Source organism: Lytechinus variegatus, chromosome 10, assembly GCF_018143015.1.
Source record: "Lytechinus variegatus isolate NC3 chromosome 10, Lvar_3.0, whole genome shotgun sequence".
Lineage (NCBI taxonomy): Eukaryota > Metazoa > Echinodermata > Echinoidea > Temnopleuroida > Toxopneustidae > Lytechinus > Lytechinus variegatus.
Window position 1 is genome coordinate 11,146,178 of NC_054749.1, and position 23,074 is coordinate 11,169,251.

The window sequence follows — 23,074 nt, forward strand, 5'->3', positions numbered from 1 at the left end:
TCCTTTCCTTCATGGAATAAATTCTGAATAATATAAATTACATTGACGTTTCTATGATGAAACCTCTTCGTAAACAATGCAGCATTTTATTTTTTTACTCTCACCCGCAACAGCCATCAGATTATCAATTATTTCCGGTTTTGGTAAATTCGTCAAAGTCAGTGGGTAAATTTTCGTGAAATTCGATGTTTGGGTTAGTATTCATCATCATGGAACATTCTTTTTATAAGGCCATTGTATTGCATTTGGGCCACCAGGCAGCTTCCGAAGCAGCACTAAAAGACATTTAAAAAAAACTTGCGATAACAATTACCAAAAGAATGGTAACTAACAAATTCATAAGAAAGGGCAACGCCTATATCCCCATCGTGAGCTGGGGAAAATACCCATTCTGAAAGTCACGAAGAGTGTCTTTTCCTTCAAAAGTAATACCGGTTCTATATCCATCCAGACACTAGTTCGCAACCTGTTTCAGGGAAGGTTAGTCCGTCCATGCACCTGGCGCAGTCCCAAATTGCATGGACTAAATTGGGAACGTTGGAACCAGTGTTTGAGTACATTCAAAATAAAAAAAGGATATAGAATTTACTATCGGGTGAATCTTTCTTCTGTTCTTCCGATTATTTTGTCTTTTTCCTCTTCCTTTTGCTTCTCCCTTAGTTGTTGTTCTTCTATTGGGACATAATATGGGCTCTCTTTAGAAACTTCTATGTAAAAATCGTGAGTTGGACCTTCTACATCGGCTTTACACGTTTGGCAATATATTATTTGTGAGCAGTCGTGTCTTTCCATGCGACCGTGATAACTATCTTCATAAAAAAAACATGCTCGCATTTTATTACATTTTTCTTGTATTATAGGCTATAAAGTCTTTGAAAACGGTAATGTTATGCAGCAGAAAACAGCGCTCGGTCAGCAAAGTCATTTTGCATTTGGAACATACGCGAGAATAGGAGCGCTTGGTTTGATCGTTACGGTCACACTTGTCCGAATGGCAACTGATCGGGGCACTTTGCGCAGCAGGCATGATGACGGGGATCATTGAATATTTCCAAATATTTGTTACAATAAAAAATGCAGACATGTTTTTTTTCAAGTAATTATAGTGCAACGATTCTGTAAGATACTGATAGAGTGTTTTGAGCCGGAGCGTCCTGTGTATATCTTACTTTTTTTCTACCTCAGCAAATCACAAGTCTGTAATCAGGGTGGAGTACTTCCTGAAATTTGGCATACTGGCACGAATCAGCTTTTCCCACTTCAACACCTTCAAATCTAGCTCATGAAGTTCGGGGTTTCTTTTCTTAAACACTCGGTGGGTTTTCGATCCGTCCGCAACCATAATCTACATTTATCAATGTCGTTTATAAAATGTCTGGCTATCACTATCGCCTTGGCAAAGCATGTTTTTTCTTCTTTCGATCAGGGTACTGTGATGATTGATCTTTTCCGAATCGATACCTCGGCATCAGACAACCGGTCCATTTTTCGGAGGTAACCAGCTTCGGGGTGAACTACATGGTGAAACCAGATTGTTAAACCAGCTTTCAGCATAAAATATTGATTGCTGCTTAGCACGCGCTCTATACGTTCGAGAATCGCGCTGATGCCAAAATGTCTCACCATCGCCAACTGAAAACCTATGGGAATATTAAGAAAATTAGAAACTAGAACTAGACGGACAGAGTACCTCTCCGAAGTACCTCTTAAGAGAAAGTTTTTGGCTGATTGAGAGAGGCCTCAACATATCGGAGAAGATCCTGAACCGAAGAACAATTTCGCAGATCCCTACAAAGTCGTACCACGTTTTCCAAATCGCAAACCTTTTGGAAATCCTGGAATAGACGAATTTCCACCTTAACTCTTCTGAATTTTATCTGGACAGACAGGGATGGGACGATTCTCATTTGTTTGATTGCACGAGACATTATTTTCACAGCCATTGTTATCTTCCACATACATGGACGTTGCGTTGTCGAGATTTCCCGAGATTTTTTTAAATTACACGCATCCCACCCTTTTGGATATTTTCTTCACTCCTTTGAATATCATCCCTCCTTTGAATATCATCCCATACTTCGTCGTCCAATGAAAAATAGAATTTGACATGTGGTGGAGGTGAATCTCCCGATACTTCTCCCGGGGCCTTCATGATTGGAAGGGGCGGGGGTATCCCTACCATCGTTGGGGTACCCTGTTCTTCTACATCCAAATTTTCAAGGTTAGACTTTTCTTTCCCAAATCCAACCTGTAGTTGACGGGAAAGTTGATAGGGTTCGAGAACTTGTCCAAGGCTTACAATATACATCTCAATTTGAAACACCGACAACGACGGTAAGTGAACGAAGCGTAACGAATTCTAATAGGGTAGTAAGAGAGGTGAAAAGTAGGGCCAACCCCGTTTGTTCCGAAGTCCATGCTCCCTTTATTACCTTTTCTGGTGATTTTTTTTTCATTTCGAATTGTCTTGCTTTTTTTTTTACTCCATACCTTTCTCATCGTTTCCCACGCTCCTTCTGAGTTGTCGACCCCCCTTTCGCAATATTGTCGTAATCCTATGACGTCATCCGGGACCACTACGTCATCGGTATGACGTCATGTTCATGACGTCATGACCATCACGTCATCATATCTTTGATTTTAATTAATTGATTTGATTTGATTTAATTCATTTATTTATTGACAGTAAAAGCCATGTTCAGCTACTAGGCTGGTTTACAAAGGGGCCGTGCAAAATAACAAATACATAAAACATGCATGACAATAGAGATACATATTATACAGAACTCAGTGAAAATAGGAATTACCGATGACACAATGATAAAGGTAAAATGAAAAGTAAAATCAAATTGTGTATATGTAAAATGAAAACATACAATTATAAAATTCGTTAAGCTACAAAATTGCAACGTATTTAAGATTATCTAAGGAAATATAAATAAATAAAAAGCATAGAACTATAATTTATGTCATGAATAAAATAAATATATAAGGCTTACTTAAATATGCATAATACCATGATAACATGTAAGTTATAAAAATAGAACAAAAAGATAATTATTGCAGTAAAGTGAGATGCACAAACTTATTAAATTATTAAAATAGAGGAGGTATAATACAGACTAAAATGTATGAAAAACTAAAAAATAATATAATAACACAAAATTGCAAGTAATGTAAAACAAAATAAAAGAATTCTTATAAAAAATAACAAAAAACAGACGGTTTGTCTGATGAACGTATATATGAGATGAATAATATAATATAATACGAATAAATAGAAAGTAATGTAAAACAGAATAAAATAAATCTTTATAAAATAACAAAAACAAACGATTTGACTGGTGAAAATATATATGAGAGGAATAGTATAATATTATATGAATAGATATTAAATATTTTTAATGAATAGTAAATAGTAAAAAGTAAGTGCACATATTCCATACCGTTCTCACAATACACAGAGTTGTTGTTTTCATCTGATTACAATCAATAGAATGTTCAATTTTATCTGAAAGACCATTCAAATGATTTTACTGCAACAAAATGCCACCATATCATTTTTATTTAAACAGTTTCATAACAGTTTCATGATTATGACGTCATATCCATATCTATATTTCAAACATGAATGAATTTACATTCATATTCATAAAACAAATAAAGTTATGACGTTATAGATATCCCTATACTACTGGTGGAGAGGGATGCCGAAAGCATTATTTGTTTAAATTGGCCTAACCACGCAACTGAGCGTGAAGAGAAAAGCTGTATTTTGACCTATGAAAAAAATACATAATACCAATAAAACAGAAAGAATATCAACTAGCGATAAGACTCTGACTTTTAACTCGAATATGTTGAAAAGTAAAAACATAAAACTTAGTTTCATTTGATTTCATAACATTATACATCAAATTAACATTGTTGTGTAGGATATATAATACAGGTGAAAAATATATAGCCCAGTTATGTTTATAGACGGCTATCAACCTTAAACAAAACAAAAACAAACTTGGCATAATGTTTTCATTTCAGTGACGAGGGTCATATTTTCAACAGACCTGATGCGATCCTAAAGTTTTGCCGCCATTTTGGTGCCACCCACGGTACTTATGTCAATGACACCTCTTCCAAGTGCATTATTTCTTTCGGAGTTTCGAGTGACCATGTCTTTCAGAGCTTCCTTAAACTCAGGGTACCTAACCGCATAGATGATCGGGTTTGCGCAGGAGTTATAGAATCCAAGAACGGTAAGCATTGAATGGAGATCACTGTTAAGGTAGGATTCAGGAACCCACCCAATATTATAACCAAGGTAAGCAATCTGGTTCGGAGTCCAGCAGATAAAGTAGACTAGAATGACAATGACCATCATCTTTAGGATACGTTCTCTGGCCACAATGTGGAGTGACGGCATTGGGTTGCTTTTGGAGAGATGGGTAGTCATTCCTTGAGCGTTGTTAGATTGATGACTTAGCTTACGAGCAATTAGAACCTGTGTGATTAGCATGGCGAAACATGGCACAACGAGACGCAGACAGAACCAGTAATAAGCTATAATAAGTTTTGTGTAGCGGTTTAGATACTGTTCTTTGCACTTGTTGGTGAAAGCGTCAACTGAATGCACAAAGAAGACGAAGAGTAAAGATAAGACAGACAGGATCCAGATAAGACAGATTAAGTTCGAGATACGACGCCGAGTAATGAGGCGCTTGACATGAAGAGGATATACCACAGCAATGTACCTTTCAACAGATATAGATATCAGGAGATATGTCGAGGCCGTAATGGACGCCCAGAGGAGGCTTTGTGTGAAAACAAATCTGCAGTAGAGCTCACCCAGCCAGGTGTTTGGAATGTACGTTGGCGAAGGGTTTGGTATGAGCATCACTGAAGTTAAGAAGTCTGCAACAGCAAGACAACTGATCAAGGTATCTGTGGATCTGTTTTTCTTCCTGCGATTAAAAAGAACAACAATCACTAGGAGATTTCCTAAAATGCCAAGGATTGCAGAAATAAGTTGCAGGATAACCGACCATGACCAATCCATTGGACTCCATGAAAAACTTACAAGGATTGTCGTATTTGCATCAAGTCTAACCTGCATTTCATTCGATAGTCCATTGACAATCGTGGAATCATTTCGAGTACTTTCATCCATCATTGGTTGCGTCGTTTCAATGATCAGTTCTAGAAATGATGGACTGGTGATCTTAGTGGTCGATTGCTTGTCTGTAAGTCTGAACTGTCCATTTAAGTATTAGTAGTTCAATGTAGTACAATAATTACCCTTATGATTTCATATAGGCATTATCATGGCTGATTCGGCAACAGTATCTTAACAGTGACAACAATACCAACATGAGGACGGAAGGGCGGAACACAGTAGTTCGACTGTGCTTTGTGCAAACTCTTTTTTTTCAACTCACAGTAGACAGACAATGAGAGTACGATATCTTCTATCACTTGGAGATGAAAATCTATGCACGTCAAATATAATTTCTAAATATTTCAAAATGGAAGGCAGTTCGCCCCCAAATATAAGCAGAAGTAACATGATAAAAAAATTATTTTATAAAGATATCCAGACGTCGAAGTTATAATAAAAGCTCGATATATCGTTGTATCAGTTTAATCAAAGAAAGAGCACTATGCGTTGACGCTGATCGATGATTGAATTAGGTTCATTATATTGATTCCATTCAGATCAGTAGTACGGGTAGTTCACATAGAATTACCATTGGCTTTGTGTACGTTTTGTGGGCTTGAATACAAAGCCTATGAGGAAATATCTCTCAAACCTTTTATTTTTTTTGCCGCCGGATTGTTAATAAATTCTGTGTACAGACTGAATGAACGATTCTATTAGACCCATTGCACACCGTCTCCTCCGCCCTGTATTGCTCTTTCGAATAAAAGACTACGTACTTACGAACTCCCTCTCTTTGAATGAACGAATCGATTAGTTTTGTACAGACCGGACGAATCTAATAGACCCATCTTCCACTCCATCTCTCTCTCTCTCTGAAATTAAAGCTCTTACAAATAACAGACTATGTAATTACGAACTCTCTTTCTCCCTCTCTCTTTGCATAGAGGCCTACTGATATTACTACCCTCTCAGATCGACCTTATTACTCTTAATAAACGAACGATTCTATTTCTTTTTACTCTTACCGAGTGAACTTTTCTCAAATCAAATATTTTTATTTTCACTAAATGAACAGATCTATTAATATCATCTCAAAAACGATTTTTCACCCTCACTGAAAGAACGATTTTATAACACCCATTGTACATCATCTCATTCCCTTTGTATAACTCTTGCGAATAAAAGACGCATTTTCTAAACATTCTCCTTCGGTCCACATTATCCTCCGTCTCTAACTTTCCCTCTTTTTCATGTATGACCTCCATGCCCTATACAGTTTGTGCTGCCTCGAACTTTCTCTCTTTAGACATCCCTATTCATTCGAATATCTTTGTGCACTAGCTCCTCTCACTCTATTCATTAGACCCATTCACTACTTTCTATCAATGGTCTTAATCTATACATTCTCGGTCCACGTACCCCCTCCCCACCTCGATCTTTTCCTCATTATAAACCCCTTTTTTAACTTTAATTATCTCTCAATCTTTTGATTTTTTTTCAAACGGACTGTCAATATAATGTAGCTAAGTTTGTGTACAGACTGATTGACAAATCGATTAGCTTTCATTACCTATTACAGGATGTACTGGAAAAATAAAGAGGTCTGCAGTCTAGTTTCAAGGTTTCTCTCTCTTACAAATGTTCTTCCTCAAAGTTTGCTATTACAGTGTCAGTGCCCAGTGTGAATGAAGGACATTGCTGCTTAAAAATTCTTAATAAATCCGATCTTATAGATCGACTTTATTTATATTCTTGATAAATGAACGATTCTATTTCTTTTTCTCTTACCGAATGAAATTTTCTCAAATCGAATATTTTTACTTTCACTAAATGAACAGATCTATTACTATCATCTCAAAACGATTTTTCTTGTCACCTTCACTGAAAGAACGAATCTATTACTATCATCTCAAAACGAATATTTTTCAACCTCACTGAAAGAACGAATTTATTAGACCCATTGTACATCATCTCATTCTCTGTGTATAATACCATGGTCACATTTGTTCTACGGCGGCCGTACGGCGAGTCGAAAACAGCAGTTTTAACATTTTTTGTCCAACTACATATAGGTGGTTTGAATCAAAATTGATAAAACGGCTGTTTTCGACTCGCCGTACGGCCGCCGTAGAACAAATGTGACCATGGCATAACTCTTGCGAATAAAAGACACCTTTTCTATACATTCTTCCTTGGTCTACATATTCGCCATTCTCGAACTTTTCATCTTTTTCATGTATGACCTCCATGCCATATACAGTTTGTGCTGCCTCATTGCAGTTCTAGTCATACAATTTTTTTTTCATTCTCATTTTAGAGGCAGCCTTAGGGATGTTCATGTCTATCTCAGTCTCAAATTTGGATGAGAAGAGATCCCGTGCTTGATCGACATCCAAGTTTTCAAGCTCTTCCTCCCTGTTTACATCCAGAATAGCTATGTTTATTGCTCTATAGTCTCCTCTGTGATATCTATATCCAGTTTGCTTTTTCGTTGAGATCTTGCGATATAGGTCTACATTAAAGGTAAATGCCAGTTGTGGTAACCATATCAAAATGAGTTAGTACAGAATCCAATGAAATGACCACCAAAGTGTCTGTTTGTATAAATAAAAAAATATGTGCCAAAAGATTCTAGAAGAAATTGTGTAATTGCTGAGAAACTAGCAAATAAGCACAGGATTCTGGTCAAGCGTCGGGCCGACATTCAAAGCAATAATAATACACTGTCCCACGTGCGCTTTTCTGTGTTAGTGATCTTCAGTGTGAACATTTTTCAGCGTAGATTTCAAAATTTCACAAAGTTCAGTATAACTGTACCAGATCTAGATCCTCGATGATATACTGACAGTTAAGCCTCGTTTTCCAGACTTTCTCATAAAATTAGTGTTTACTGCAACTACTGGCATTTCTCTTTAAACAGCAAGCACATATGTTCACTTAATTAATCCTAGATTTGGGAGGTAGGTCATATCACTGACCATTTCCTCCTTGTTTGTGATCAGTAGATCAAGGGTGCTAGGATGCTGCCCATCCCCAGTCCGAGTGCTCTCTGTGATATGCTGATGTAAAAACATTCTCTTAGACTGTCAATAAATTTCTTTTTATCCGATGTTCGAGAATCCCATATATTTTATAACAAACGGTAGGGTAGTTGAAATCTCCTACGACAGGCAAATGTGAAGGGTTACTGCTTACAACCTCATGAAAAAGTTGGCATAATCTATTAGTATTGGAGTTTGCTTGCCTCAAAGTTGGGCTACGATCTATAGTACCAACTGCCAGTGTGTCATTGTTCTTTTTATCCGCATACTTATCCATATACTCTCCGCAAAATCAGTTTCAAAATGGATCCCTTTAACCGTGGATGCAATCCCTTCTTGTACATATACCACTATGCCCCGTACTCCATTTTACTCAATGTTTGTGTAGGTTATATAGCTGTCTATTTTGTAGTTTCGATTGGTTTTACATCAAAGTTTATTGGCAAAACTTCAGAAACAATAATAACATCTGGTTCATAACTTACGGATAGTAAAGCTTACTCATCCAGCTTGTTGAGTAAGCCGTCAATGTTTGAATAGAAGACTCTCATCCCATCATTACTTGTGTTCATAGGCGGCGGAAGTGGGGGGGGGGGGCCTGTCCCCCCCTAAATTTGAGTTGGGGGGACGGTCCCCCCTACAAAAAAATTGATAACTTTTTTTTGCTAAATTCACGTGGACCCCCCTGAAGTGTTTGTGGTCCCCCCCCTAAAATTTAGGTTGATAACTTTTTTTTTGCTTGTCAAAAATTTTTGGCGATCCCCTACGAAAATTTCAGGTGGACCCCTCCTAAATCTTTTGGCTTCCGTCGCCAATGTTTGTGTTTCTATAGTAAGCCTTGTCTCCAGTCTTGCATCTATCTTCATGTACTTCATCTGATATAGAAGACGAATAGTCTGTGTCATTACCTGATTCACAGATGGACATTTCAGATTTCTGATGGACATTTCTGATTGCCTGATTCACAGATGGACATTTCTGATTCAAATAAAGTAGAAGCATCATCAGGCTAAGAAATATTCTCTTCCTGTGCATGAACAAACTCTGTATTGGCATGCTCAATTTGAGTCCCAATCCCGGAGGGGCCACTTACATTGACGAGTGGATACCATGCGCGACCAAAAAAACACGTAAAAAGGATGTCTTTTTCACGATAGGGCACGTTACGTACGTAACGTGATAAGGGTGCCAAAAACACAAAAATAATGAAAAAAGGGTATCTATTTCGCTAGGAAAATTATGTGTTTAGGGTCTAATTTGCAGGGATGATAAAACAAAATTAAAATGTTTTATAAAGGATGTCATTTTTGCACCAACACTTCGTGTTTAGAGTCCGATTTGTGCGAGGTATAGAAGTGGGGTCGTACTATAAACCAAATAAGGTAAAGCCGACGACCGAAGGAACCGTAACAATAAAACATTCCTGTACTTGTTTAGGGGTTCATTTCAGGGAATATTTGCCAAGAGTATCGTTTTTGTTTCCAATACTTGTTAAGGGTAGGGTTTCACACGCCAATACTTGTTATAAAGGGGTTCATTTTCAGAATATGGAAATTACGTGTTTAGGGTGCTTTTCGAGACCCCTTGGTCGCGCATGGTATCCACTCGTGAATGGAAGTGGCCCCCCGGGGTCCCAATTTCAAAGTCCAATGTACATGTATGTCTTCCTTTATCATTTGCATTGAACATGTATAATGAACATGTCCAATGGGCAGTGCCTTATGTCAGATGTTTGATGGAGTCTCTGCATGGCTTTGGCTAGTTTTAGTTGAAGTACCAAGTAAAGAATTATCTCTTTTGTTTTCACTACTATCATCAGAGTCGGTGCTCCTTGTATTTTCATAATCTGTGGCAACATTCTTCAGTGGGTGTTTGGCTATCTGAACAAATATTTACATCATGCAAAGAGTTTTTGTCTCCATGATTGTCTTGGATGATTGAATCACAGTCAGTAACTTGATTAGCATGCTTCCTAGCAGGACTATTATCTTCAAAACTGTCCTCAGTCTTTGCTTTTTGGACACGAGGCTTCCGATTCTTTGGGTTGTCTCTGTGAGATGTGCTATCAGGAACTTTTGTTACTCCTTAGGCATTTGAAACAGTTACAACATTGGATCTCGAAGGAGCTACAACATAGTCTTAGAGAAGATTTTGTGTTTACAAGTGGTACTTCGGCGTGGTACAATCTTATCATGTTTGATTACTGGGTTTTGCTCACCGTTCTCTCTTCTTTTCTTTAATTCCGCTCTAAGTTCCTTGTGTTGAAGCCCTTGCTGAGGAGTTCTATCTGGGTAAATGTATACGTTTGCATATATGAACGAATCTATTAGACCAATTGTACACAGTCTCCCTCTCCCTGTTAAGCTCTTTCGAATAAAAGACTATGTATTAAAGAATTCTCTCTCTCTTTGCATAGGCCTTCCTCTTTTGTGTAATTTTGGTTGGGTACAGACTGAATGAACGAATCGATTAGTAATGTACAGACCGTACGAATCAATTAGACACATTTTACACCATCTCACTCTCCATCTCATTCTCTCTGACAAACGAATGTATTACCTTTTACTCTAAAAACGACTCAATTACCTTTTATTGTCACTGAATGAACGAATATATTACTATCATTTCATCTCAAATCGAATCTACTCTTTGAATAATTTGATATATTACTACCATCCTAAATCGAATCTTTTTACTCTTACACTGTAATAAAATATTGGGTAAAATATTAAACAGCACGAGGGTGATCATGTGTCCAACCAATTTTGAGCAGTATTTTACAAATTGCGGGAAGCATATTGTCCAGTAAGGTTGCAGAAGTTACTTTAGAATGGGCCAAATTTTTATCACACATAATTACCTTCTCGCTGGTTAGAATTTTACCCAATATTTTTACAGTGTACAAATGAGGGATAATTAAAGTGAAAATAACGAGAGACTAAAAAACGAAGAAAATATGAAATGAGAGGATAATCATAAAGAAAGATGTGATGGACGATATGTAAGAAAAGGTAAAAATGCACTACACTGAAAAGCAAATTTCAATGCTTGAGAAAAAGATTCATTGAAAGATTAAGATCGAAATTAGAGTAAACACAGAGAGAAATGAGATTTATCAAAAGAAAATTACGTGCAAGAAAGAGAGAAACGATCACCTGTCGAATGTTATGAGAAGAATAGTGACTGCGCTTGATGAGTGTAGCTAAGGTTGGAATACTATAGAAACAAGTGTCAGTCGTATGTAATTACTTCCCATTCTAATGATGGACACAAGATTGAAAACTCCCTTCAATGTCTTAATAAGTGGACCAACCGGATCAGGGAAACCAAAATTTGTTAAGAAACTCTTTAAATATATATAAATATCTAAATATATATATGAAGATGTTGTGGACCATGTATTTGACCGCGCTGTCTGGTGTTATTGGGGATATGGAGAGGGATGTGCCTGACATACAAATTCATGTTGGAATACCTTCCAATCTTGAAACGATGTTTGACCGTAAAGAGAATAATCTTAACATCCTTAATGATTTAATGACTGAAGCCAATGAAAATAAGACAAGCACACATTTGGTCACAAGGGGTAGTAATCATAAAAATCTTTGCGTCATACTTCAAAATACACTCAAAATGTGTTTTTTCAAGGAAAGGAAAGTCGTACAGTTTGAACACTCACTACAAAGAGATATACCCTAACAAAGTTAAATTCCTCCCAGAGGCATATGGTGATACCTTCTAATCGATCTGAAACCTGATACACATGATCGTCTACGGTTAAGGACGGAAATTTTCCTCGAGAAAGGACACAGCGTTTAAAGAATAACATACCATATCTTCATGTCTTGGCTTGTGGAATCGATATTCAGAGACAAGGAAAATTAAAGGGTGCTAACACAGATTCAGTCAAATGTATTTGTGAATATGAAGAGCTCAGTTGCAAAAGGGGTTAGGTCCATTTTTTATCAAATTTTATTTTTTTTTTGGTCTCATTGTATAGATTTTTAGTAGCTCTATAAGATGATACCAACGACAAGTTGAAATTCCTATTTAAAAATGATCAAAAATGGCAAAGAATAATCACTTTTTTTCAAAAGGGGTTAGGTCCATTTCAGTTTAGTTGCAAAAGAGATTAGGTCCACACCGATTTTTTTTGGAAAAGAATATTTTTAAAAATATGAATAAAGGTAGATTTCTTTTATTCCCAATTTTCTGTTGTCATGGTAGGGAATCTTGAAAATTTAGATTCGCATAAGAATATGCAATATAGGAGAATTAAAAAAAAAGATTTTCTTGGAGTGGACCTAACCCCTTTTGCAAACAAATTCTTCTGAAGAGCTCATTTGTCAAAAGGGGTTAGGTCCATTGTTCATTTTTTTTATTGTTTTCTGTCTCAAAACCTCAAAATTTTTAGTCGCTCTGATGAACACAAATAAAATTTGAAATTCACATGAAAACGTGAATAAAAGTGGCAAAGAAAAATCAATTTTTTAATAAAAATAGATTGGATTCATTTCAGTATACTTGCAAAAGGGGTTGGGTTCACATAAATAATTATCAAAAGAATATATAGAAAAAAAAATGAAGACAGGTATATTCTTTTATACCCAATTTTATGTTCACATGATAGGGTACATCATGACAATTTAGTTTCTCATACGAATATTGCAGTAAGTGAGAATAAAAAACATGGTTTTTCTCGGAATGGTCCAAAGTGGACCTAACCCCTTTTGCAACTAAACTCTTCATATGCTTTCATAATACTGAGGAGATAATATACCTCTCTCCACAGACGAACGTTCTACAAGGAAGAACTTCAAGAGGGTTGTGACACCTCGAGACGATGTGTACAAAATCGAACGCATACTAGGAAAGAGTAAACGAGGGAAATTGATAGAATATCTTGTGAAGTGGCAAGGTTACCCAGATAAATTCAACAGTTACGTCACCGAAATACAAAGGATTGATTGGAAAGCTCAATTAAGTGTAGTCATGGCTGTCTTATCCTAAAAATCTTTTTATGTTACCTTACCAAGTAATAGCTCATTGTGGGATTGTGTGAGATTCACTATCATCATCGCTGGTATAACTACTTGGAGAAAGACAAAGATTCGAATGCATCTTTTTCATACGAAAAAGAAGTGACATACTAGTAGTCAGACTCTCAAATGTCCGATGGTCATTATTCTGAAATTCACGATTTTCTAAAGAGATTAGTGCCCGAAAGAATTGTTGATAAATTAACATTTACCTTCGACGACGCATCTCAGAAAGTTACAGTCAGTGTGATCGATCCCTACTTTACAATTAAGTTTACCGGAACGTTGGCTTCCATGTTAGGATTTCATAATGGTGAAGTACTGTATATAAGGAGCTTCATATTCTATCGATATGTTAAGGATGCATAATCTGTTCATTTATTGCGACCTTGTAGAATATCAAATTGTAGAGAATGTGAGAGATTCTTTATTTCGTACTGTTACAGTGAAAGAAAAATATGGATGTGATGTATCATTTATGAATAACCTCATTATCTAGCCGTTAATAAGAAATTGTTCGATACAATCGAAATCAATGTAAGAGATGCCATTGGAAGAAAAATAACATTTCAAAATGGAAGAGTAGTGGTGAAAATACATTTCAATCTTTGATTAAACCTATAAAAAAAGGAAAATACATGATGACTCCCAGACGATTCATATCACCGAATACGTATCACGTATTATCGAGTTGGTCATGGCACGTCTGTCGAAATCCGCCCACCCTCTACATTTTTCACGATAAATCCGCCGCGCGAAAGTATTCAACCACGCCGCTCACTGACTTTTTACTTTCGAATCTCGCGCAACTCTTGAGACCAAATTTGCAATGCCCGGGTACGCGATTACGAAATTATGCAACATTATGTAAGTGCCTGTTGGACCCAAAACTGCTCAAAAACGTGAATTCATGTACAAATCCAATGCAAATTGTGAGTTTAGCCAAAATTCATAAATGTATAATTTTTTCTACTTTTACTGATTGAATTTAATTGATTTTGATTGATTTCTTGATTATGATCAAATTTGAGTCTGCAACAATGTCCATCGAAAAAAAACAATAAAAACAAAAAGGTTGAAAAACAAAGAAATACATAAGAAATTTAAAAAATACATAAGAAAAAAATTGCGATACCAAAATTTTTCTTGGAGTATATTTTATCAGGATCCTACAAAGAGTCTGTAAATACATTATTAGCAGTTTTGAGGCAGTATAGTAGTTGATTAGAGCAAATATTTTATTTCATGAATGAATTAGCATAATTAATTCATTAAAAAGGTCAAGTCCACCCTAGAAAAATGTTGATTTTAATAAATAGAGAAAACCAAACTAGCATAACATAGCATCGTTTGAATTATACAATTTTTCATTTTTTACAGATGTTGCAATAAGGACCAACTTGACTGAACCATATAGCATTAAACAATGCAAATTCCACATGTTGAGAGAGGAATTAATCATTTTTTCACGTGAAAATGAGGAGAAAATTAGAAAATTTCATATTTTATATAATAAAATACAAAATAGTGAATGGATGATGTCATCAGTCTCCTCATTTACATACCGACCAAGTTGTGCATATAACTATTTTGTGAATTTAACAAAACTTTAAAATGTCATAGCTTTCCTATTTTACATCCGATTTTGATGACATTTTCAGTGTTATGCTTGTTGTATGAACATTTTCTTGGGTTGGACTTGTCCTTTAAAAAAAATCGTATTATTTAAACAAAAATAACCATACAGCCTTGTAGACTATATCGCACACTGCCACTGTGCAAATTTCCGCGGCGCTCGCGCGATCGAATGCCGAGATCTCAGGGGGGGGGGGGCGGAATCTGTGAGATGGGTCCAAGTAATCCGGCTCTTTTAGGATTATCTTGTCTTCGGTTGGTTTTAGACCATCCTTCGTGAACATGCAAACGTAGAACTCTATCTCTTTAACGGCGAATTGTTAAAGGTGACATTAAAGTCTGCTGCTCTTTGTAGAACTTGTTGTAGTGTCTGGTTGTGATCTGATAACGTCTTCTCGCCTTTCAGTATGTCATCTCTGCGCTGTAGGGATTGTCGAGAAGGAATTTGCCTAAACATCAGTTTCCTTCGGTCTCATGTTACCACATGGTGTACTGAATGTGGCAACAATTCTCGATGCTTGATCCCAGATTAGGTGGTGGAATCCTGGTTTCATGTGAAGTTTGGAGAATATTCTGCAGTCATGGAATTTGTACATGAAATCTTCCACAATAGGTGTTTGTGTGATTCGACTCCTGTCCATGTGTTTTTTCACAACTCTCAAGTCCACGCTAGCTCTGATCATGAATGGTTCCAGTTCATCTCTCGGTGTACCATCAAATCTCGGTTTTGGTTGGACAACCAATGGTGAACACCGAGTGACCGGTTCATCTTCCTGGATCTCTTCAAATATCTCCTCTTCCACACACTGTTATAGCCACTTCTTCAATGGTTTCTGGATGTAGAATTGTACTGGTCTGGGTTTTGTGTCACATGAGTCGCATCAGGCATGAATTTAGCGTAGATTTCCTTGTCTTTTCTACACTTGTAAATCTTGCCGATCCCTTCAAATCTCTCTTTGTAGTCATCCACTATCTCCTTTACACTCGATAATTTTGTCAATATTTTCTGCACCTCACTCTTCTCCTTGAGAGAGCCAATGGTTGTGATGCTTCACTAAGCAACTGCGAGAGTGTCCATTGCTTCCAAATAGCTTTTTGAATGAAAACTGGATTTTTGATCGTTTGGATAAGGTGTTCCATTATTCTTTTATCAGTTGTTGCCCCAAATTTACAATCTGCTGCTTTTTCTCGCACACTTCCAGCATACGCACTTGTGGATTCCCCTTCACCCATTCTTGTTTTTAGAAAGACGTATTTGGCAAGATGCTTTTCTTTGTTTTATAGCAGTCATCCAGCTTGTTCTTGATCTTATTGTAGCAGTCAATGTAGCGCTACCTTCTATATCTGGCAATGATTTGGCTAATCCCTTAACCCCGTAAATCACTAGTGCATCAGCTTTATCTTGTTTCCGTAATAACCGTAATTTGTTCTGCCATCTTGGTAAACACACAATTCAATAGAGGAGACTAAACGGTACAATGTGCACGTCATCGAGGTTCGGGCCAAACTCCGTCGGGCAAAATCAGCCAAAACACCAAAACAACATCTTTACCGTAATTCGCAGGGTCGCCAATGTAAAATCTACTATAATAATGAAACTGCAGATCGACGGCGTCATTACATGATAACACAGTTCACTTATATTCTGTTCTCCTGTGCAATATATGACATCGTACGATCTGCTTGGCACTATTCTCGCTAGTCTGATTCCTAGATATCACTATTAGGAATATTGGGAACATCATCAGTCAGCATAAATTCGATATCATGTTTATGTTTGTGACATTCAGAAGTTCATCCTTTTCGACCCCATCAAGCCTGGAGATGTAGCCTGCACGTACGTTCGGATTTCAAAATGCTTATCTGACATCCAATCATGGTAATAAACTGAAATTGAATTATTGTAAAACCTAGTTTTTCTTTGTTTCTGCATCTCCTACACACCTCAATCGCTTCCTTGACCTTTCTATTTCTTTTGATTGCATAAATATTCCCATACCTTCGCATGAAAAGATTTGGGAGTCGTTTTTGATAGTGGAATGAAAATGACCAAACACATACTTGTGTTGCACTCTCAAATCTACAATCTCATTCGCATTAGGAGTTTCTTGGATAAGGACACATGCCATTAAGTTTTGGGGCACTTGTGCTCTCCAGGCTTGACTATGGTGGATACCTGCTTTGGGTATCGGTAAACAAGATCAGGGAAGATTTCAACGCCTTCAGAGCAAGTGTGCACGCTTAATCTGTCAAAAACCAAAATGATGTCATCCTACCCCTCTCATTGGCTACCTGTTTCTCAGAATACATTATCGAATTCTTGTTCAAACTTATAAATCTCTGTCAATCACACTTCCTTATTATGTTTCTACGCTATTCCAGCAACAAACATCAACATACTACCTTCGTTCTGCATCTCTTGCCCCCGTCTTTGGAACAAACTCCCACATCTCTCCGAAACATGTATTCTCTCGACCTCTTCAGAAATATCTCAAAATACACCTGTATAATTATAAACCTTAACCTGTCTTATGCCATTAACAGCGCTTTGTATCCTTTGGAAAAGCGCTATGTAAATCCAATTATTATCATTATTTATCTTTTTATTTAAATAATTTACAATTAAGTTAGTGTTATAATTCGCCAAAAACCTATTGAAATCTATTTTAATATTAAGACACAAGTTTGTAATATTATTATCTCAATATAAGTGTAGAAACATCTGCTAATCTTTATTCATACCGACATGCTGAAAACAGCTTGTTTAGCTGAAAGCATGTTTTTTTTAATCTGTACCGTATCTAAATAAATAAATGAAATTCTCGATATATAGATAACGTAGAAATCAAGGCGGAGAGCGTTCAAGAAAATATTACTTGCATAATTTGGCTTTACAATGCCAACTGACCGTGAACAGAAAAGCTGTATTTTGGCCTATGAAAAATAACGAATAACACATAAACATATCCACTAATGGTAAGAGGCTGACTTATAACACCAATATGTTGAAAGGTATAAACACAAATATAAGAGAGCTCTGTCCGATTTCATAATATATCAAATCAATTAAATATTGGTGTCAAGAATATATACATGTAATATAGGTGAAAATATGTAGCCCAGTTATGTTTATAGACGGCTATCAACCTTAAACAAAACAAAATCAAACTTGGCATAATGTTTTCATTTCAGTGGCGAGGGTCATATTTTTAACAGACCTGATGCGATCCTAAGGTTTTCCCGCCATTTTTGTGCCACCCACGGTACTTATGTCAATGACACCTCTTCCAAGTGCGTTATTTCTTTCGGAGTTTCGAGTGACCATGTCTTTCAGAGCTTCCTTAAACTCAGGGTACCTAACCGCATAGATGATCGGGTTTGCGCAGGAGTTATAGAATCCAAGAACGGTAAGCATTGAATGGAGATCACTGTTAAGGTAGGATTCAGGAACCCAACCGACATTATAACCAAGGTAAGCAATCTGGTTCGGAGTCCAGCAGATAAAGTAGACTAAAATGACAATGACCATCATCTTCAGGATACGTTTTCTGGCCACAATGTGGAGTGATGGCATTGGGTTTCTGTTGGAGAGATGGGTAGTCATTCCTTGAGCGTTGTTAGATTGACGACTTAGCTTACGAGCAATTAGAACCTGTGTGATTAGCATGGCGAAACATGGCACAACGAGACGCAGACAGAACCAGTAATAAGCTATAATAAGTTTTGTGTAGCGGTTTAGATACTGTTCTTTGCACTTGTTGGTGAAAGCGTCAACTGAATGCACAAAGAAGACGAAGAGTAAAGATAACACAGACAGGATCCAGATAAGACAGATTAAGTTCGAGATACGACGCCGAGTAATGAGGCGCTTGACATGAAGAGGATATACCACAGCAATGTACCTTTCAACAGATATAGATATCAGGAGATATGTCGAGGCCGTAATGGACGCCCAGAGGAGGCTTTGTGTGAAAACAAATCTGCAGTAGAGCTCACCCAGCCAGGTGTTTGGAATGTACGTTGGCGAAGGATTTGGTATGAGCATCACTGAAGTTAAGAAGTCTGCAACAGCAAGACCACTGATCAAGGTATCTGTGGATCTGTTTTTCTTCCTGCGATGAAAAAGAACAACAATCACTAGGAGATTTCCTAAAATGCCAAGGATTGCAGAGATAAGTTGCAGGATAACCGACCATGACCAATCCATTGGACTCCAGGAAAAACTTACAAGGATTGTCGAATTTTCATCAAGTCCACCCTGCGTTTCATTTGATAGTCCTTTGACAACCATGGAATCATATAGAGTACTTTCATCCATCAATTGCGTCATTTTAATGATCAATTTTGGAAATGGTAACCTGGTACTCTTAGTGGCCGATTGCTTGTCAGATAGTCTGAACTGTCTGTTTTAAGTATTGGCATTTCCAATTAGTACAATTAGCCTTATGGTTTCATGGGGATTATCGTGGCTGATTCGGAAACAGTATCTTAACAGTGACAGCAATATCAACAAGACGACGGAAGGGCGGAACACAGTAGTTCGACTGTGCTTTGTGCAAACTCTTTCTTCAACTCAGAGTAGACAGAATATCAGAGTACGATATTATCTATCACTTGGAGATGACAATCTATGCACGTCAAAGATAATGTTCTCTGTAATATTTCAAAATGGCATGGAGTTCGCCCCCAACTATAAGCAGAAGTAACATGATAAATGAAAAATGATTTTTGAATGATATCCAGACGTCGAAGTTATAATAAAAGTTGATCAATCAGTGGACCAGATTAATTAAAGAAAGAACACTATACGTTGACGTTGATCAATGATTGACTTTGGTTCACAATATTAATTTCATTCAAACTACGCACGAATTTGATCTTCTTTTAATTAAGAAGGCCACATGAAAGCTTTTATCTTGAGTGTACTGATGGCGGTTCGTGTCACGACTATTAAAGGACAAAGTAGTTATTTGCACATCCTGGTCGGTATGCAATTAAGGAGACTGATGACGTCATCCACTCACTATTAATTTGTATTTTATTATATGAAATATGAAATATTCTAAGTTTCTCCTCATTGTTAAGTGAAACAACGATTAATTCCTCATTGAACATGTGAAATTGGCATTGTTTAATTCTATATTGTTCAGTCAAGTTGGTCCTTATTGTCAAATCTATGCAAAATGAAATATTGTATAATTCAAGCAATAAAAAACAAAAGAAATAGTGAGTGAGGGACATCTTCGTCTGTCTCATTTGCATGTCACTGAGTTGTGCATATCACTATTTTAAAATAAGCGATAGTTTAAAATGCCATAACTTTCTTGTTTTACATACCATTTTGATGAAATTCTCAGTGTGGATGCTAGTTTGATTTTTCCCTATTTATTCAAATCAATTTTTTTCGTGGTAGGACTTGACCTTTAACCAATCATTGTATTTTTACTGGATACTAAATTCGACGTCAACAAAACTTGTGGGCAGACAAAGTACTTCATAGAAGAAAGTTCGATATGCTCAAATAAAAAGAAACATGAATTGGGTACAAGATGAGTTCGAGGCAAAATTCAATCAAAGAAATCTATGCAAAATGATGATACTCAGAAATGTGCTCCAAATACAGGAAAGCTGGTACTAGTAAAAGCAAAAACTTTAACAATTATAGCAGATCGGGTAGAAGAGTAAAAGTTGGAACACAATAAAACATGAACATGGTGAGGCAAAGCCCCCTTCAAGAACTTCAACAAAGATGCAGAATAAACAACGTTCCACAAATCAAAATCAACATTTAACCGATTTGCACATAAAGACCTAGAATTTCATCCCAACAAACTAAGGATTAGGCATGGATGGAATACAGATTTTTTTTTAAAGTGAGATCATGGATTAAAAAAATTTTAGATTCGTTTTCTTGTAGTTAAGGTTAAGTATATTTATTTATATTTTTAGTATAAGTTTCTTACATCTTCATTTTAAAAAAAAAATCTAAGCATGAGCCCACAAGTTGTGGGTCCAAAATCTAAAAAAAAAAGGGGGGAATAATAATATAAGAATGAAAGAAGACGTAATTTGACTACGCACTTTATTCAACGGAATATCAAAACTTGGATGGAGAGGTTTTCTGATGATTTCTAAAAGAAGGCTCATAATTATCTCTGTGTTCAATAGACCATATTGTATAAAATTCGAGCCAGCATTTGAACAAAATAAATGTCAGTTTACGATGATAAGAGTGGAAAGAGTAAAATTAAATAATGAGATCAAAGAAAGTTTAAGAAAAATCTGACAATTAATGAAAAAGTTATGGGCATTTAAATATTGCTATTACTAATGCTATGGAGATCCCCCCTTTGGCAATGCGACAAATATGTGTGATGTCACATGTGAACACCTTTCCCTGTGATGGACTATAAAATACCCTAAAATGGCGGCAAAATAACTTCATTTTGCTCTTTCTCATGGTGATACAAACTCTGTATTGATAATATACTGTAGGAGCTGTTATTTTCGCGGATTTCGCGAATTGCCGATCGGCCGCGAATTTAACAACACGCGAAAATATTGACACATTTCTTAGTCAGCGCCAATGCCCCCAACAGCAAAGCTTTGCTATTGAAAACATCCTGCATATTGAGAAAATGGAGATATGCACCTCTATATGTACAAAAAATAGGCTTAGAAAGTACAGTTAGTGATTCAAAAAGTTAGCTAGAATTTCACTTTTTTTAATTTCTCAAACAAAATCAGGGCCTAAACCATTTTCTAACATTATTTTATCAATATTTATACACTCACTGTAATATTAAAATGTATTTTCCATGAAACAATTTGATTTTATTGTCATCTGATTGACTCTATACACACGTATTGGTAGCTATTTGCATACTCATTAATATTCATAAGTCACATGACCAGAATTTTGAAGGTGAACATTCTCTTCACAAAATTCCACAATTTTGCACTTTTTACCAACTTTTTGAAAAATGAATTGAATCAAACACAAATTCCAAAGATTGCTTAACCCTATAGATCCTGTGGCATGATGAATTTTTAGATCTAAAGGTTAAAAAAAGTGAAATTTAAGCCACTTTTTCCACAATTTGTAACTGTTTTTACAGGGACATATTTATGTACAAAAGACATATCAGCCTGGTGGCTTTGAGAAGTGTAGATTTGCACATGAATTGCACTAGTTTTGCTTCTTTGAAATGCTATGGAAATGTATCATACATCTTCCGATCGCGAATTTAACAACCCGCGAAAATGTCGGGACCCCCGCGATTCGCGAAAAATTCTGTACGCGAAAATAACAGCTTTTACAGCATTCTTTTAAAATCTGTATTACAAGCCCCCCTGTAAGGCTATATAGTAGAATTCATGATCTACTGATAGATGTGATAAGAGAGGCATTTTAAGAGAAATGTATACAAAAGCAATGGGAAAGTTCTTGACATGTAATATCACACATTTTTGTCGCATTGCCAACAGGAGGATCTACATTAAAATAATGATCTGAACTTCAAATGCGCATAACTTTCTTATTATTCTCTCAATTTTTCTCAAAATTTTTGTTGATTTTTTAAATTTTATTTTCTGTTTTCGCACAAGTTGTTTTGTTCGAAAGGTTTCATTTTCCTTTAAGGTCTTGTCGCCAATAAGGTAAATTTTGGAGGTAAATGTGTTGTCATTTGCCTTCCAGAGATTCTGAAAAGCAGCAGCATCAAAGACCATTGAATAGAAAGTGGTCGAAATTTTATTTATTTGGGGGGAAATATACATAATGTATATATTTCTTAAAAGGTTAGGCTACCCCCAGATTCCCTAGTTACGACCATGCACAATATGTAATTTTAAAGTTTCACTTATTTTTCACAAAATAGTTATATGCACAATTTAGTCACATGCAAATGAGAGAATCGATGATGTCCCTCACTCGCTATTTCTTTTGTTTTTATTGTTTGAATCATACAATATATAAATGTTTACAAATTTGAAAATAAAGACCAACTTGACTGAAAATGTTAAACAATGGCAATTCCACATGTTCAGGGCGAAATAAAACTTTATTTCACATGACAATGACGAGAAAATTAGAATAAATCATATTTCATATAATAAAATGCAAAAGAAATAGTGAGTGTGTGATGTCATCAGTCCCCTCATTTGCATACTGACCAGGATGTGAATATAACTGTTTTGTGAAA

At 36.3% G+C, this 23,074-nt stretch overlaps 2 protein-coding genes across 2 annotated transcripts; both read right to left on the minus strand.

Moving 5' to 3' along the window:
• Positions 1–3,265: 3,265 nt before the first annotated feature.
• On the minus strand, positions 3,266–5,903 carry LOC121423175 (QRFP-like peptide receptor). Its single transcript, XM_041618487.1, has one exon. It carries the CDS (start codon positions 5,165–5,167, stop codon positions 4,076–4,078), a length of 1,092 nt encoding a protein of 363 aa, XP_041474421.1. The 5' UTR covers positions 5,168–5,903; the 3' UTR covers positions 3,266–4,075.
• Positions 5,904–18,099: 12,196 nt separating this feature from the next.
• LOC121422612 (QRFP-like peptide receptor) lies at positions 18,100–19,200 on the minus strand. Its single transcript, XM_041617769.1, has one exon. It carries the CDS (start codon positions 19,198–19,200, stop codon positions 18,100–18,102), a length of 1,101 nt encoding a protein of 366 aa, XP_041473703.1.
• Positions 19,201–23,074: the final 3,874 nt, after the last annotated feature.

What these genes read in the sequence shown, in the direction of transcription:
- LOC121422612 (XM_041617769.1), bottom strand. Translation starts at nt 19,200, where the DNA reads ATGACGCAATTGATGGATGAAAGTACTCTATATGATTCCATGGTTGTC.
- LOC121423175 (XM_041618487.1), bottom strand. Translation starts at nt 5,167, where the DNA reads ATGATGGATGAAAGTACTCGAAATGATTCCACGATTGTCAATGGACTA.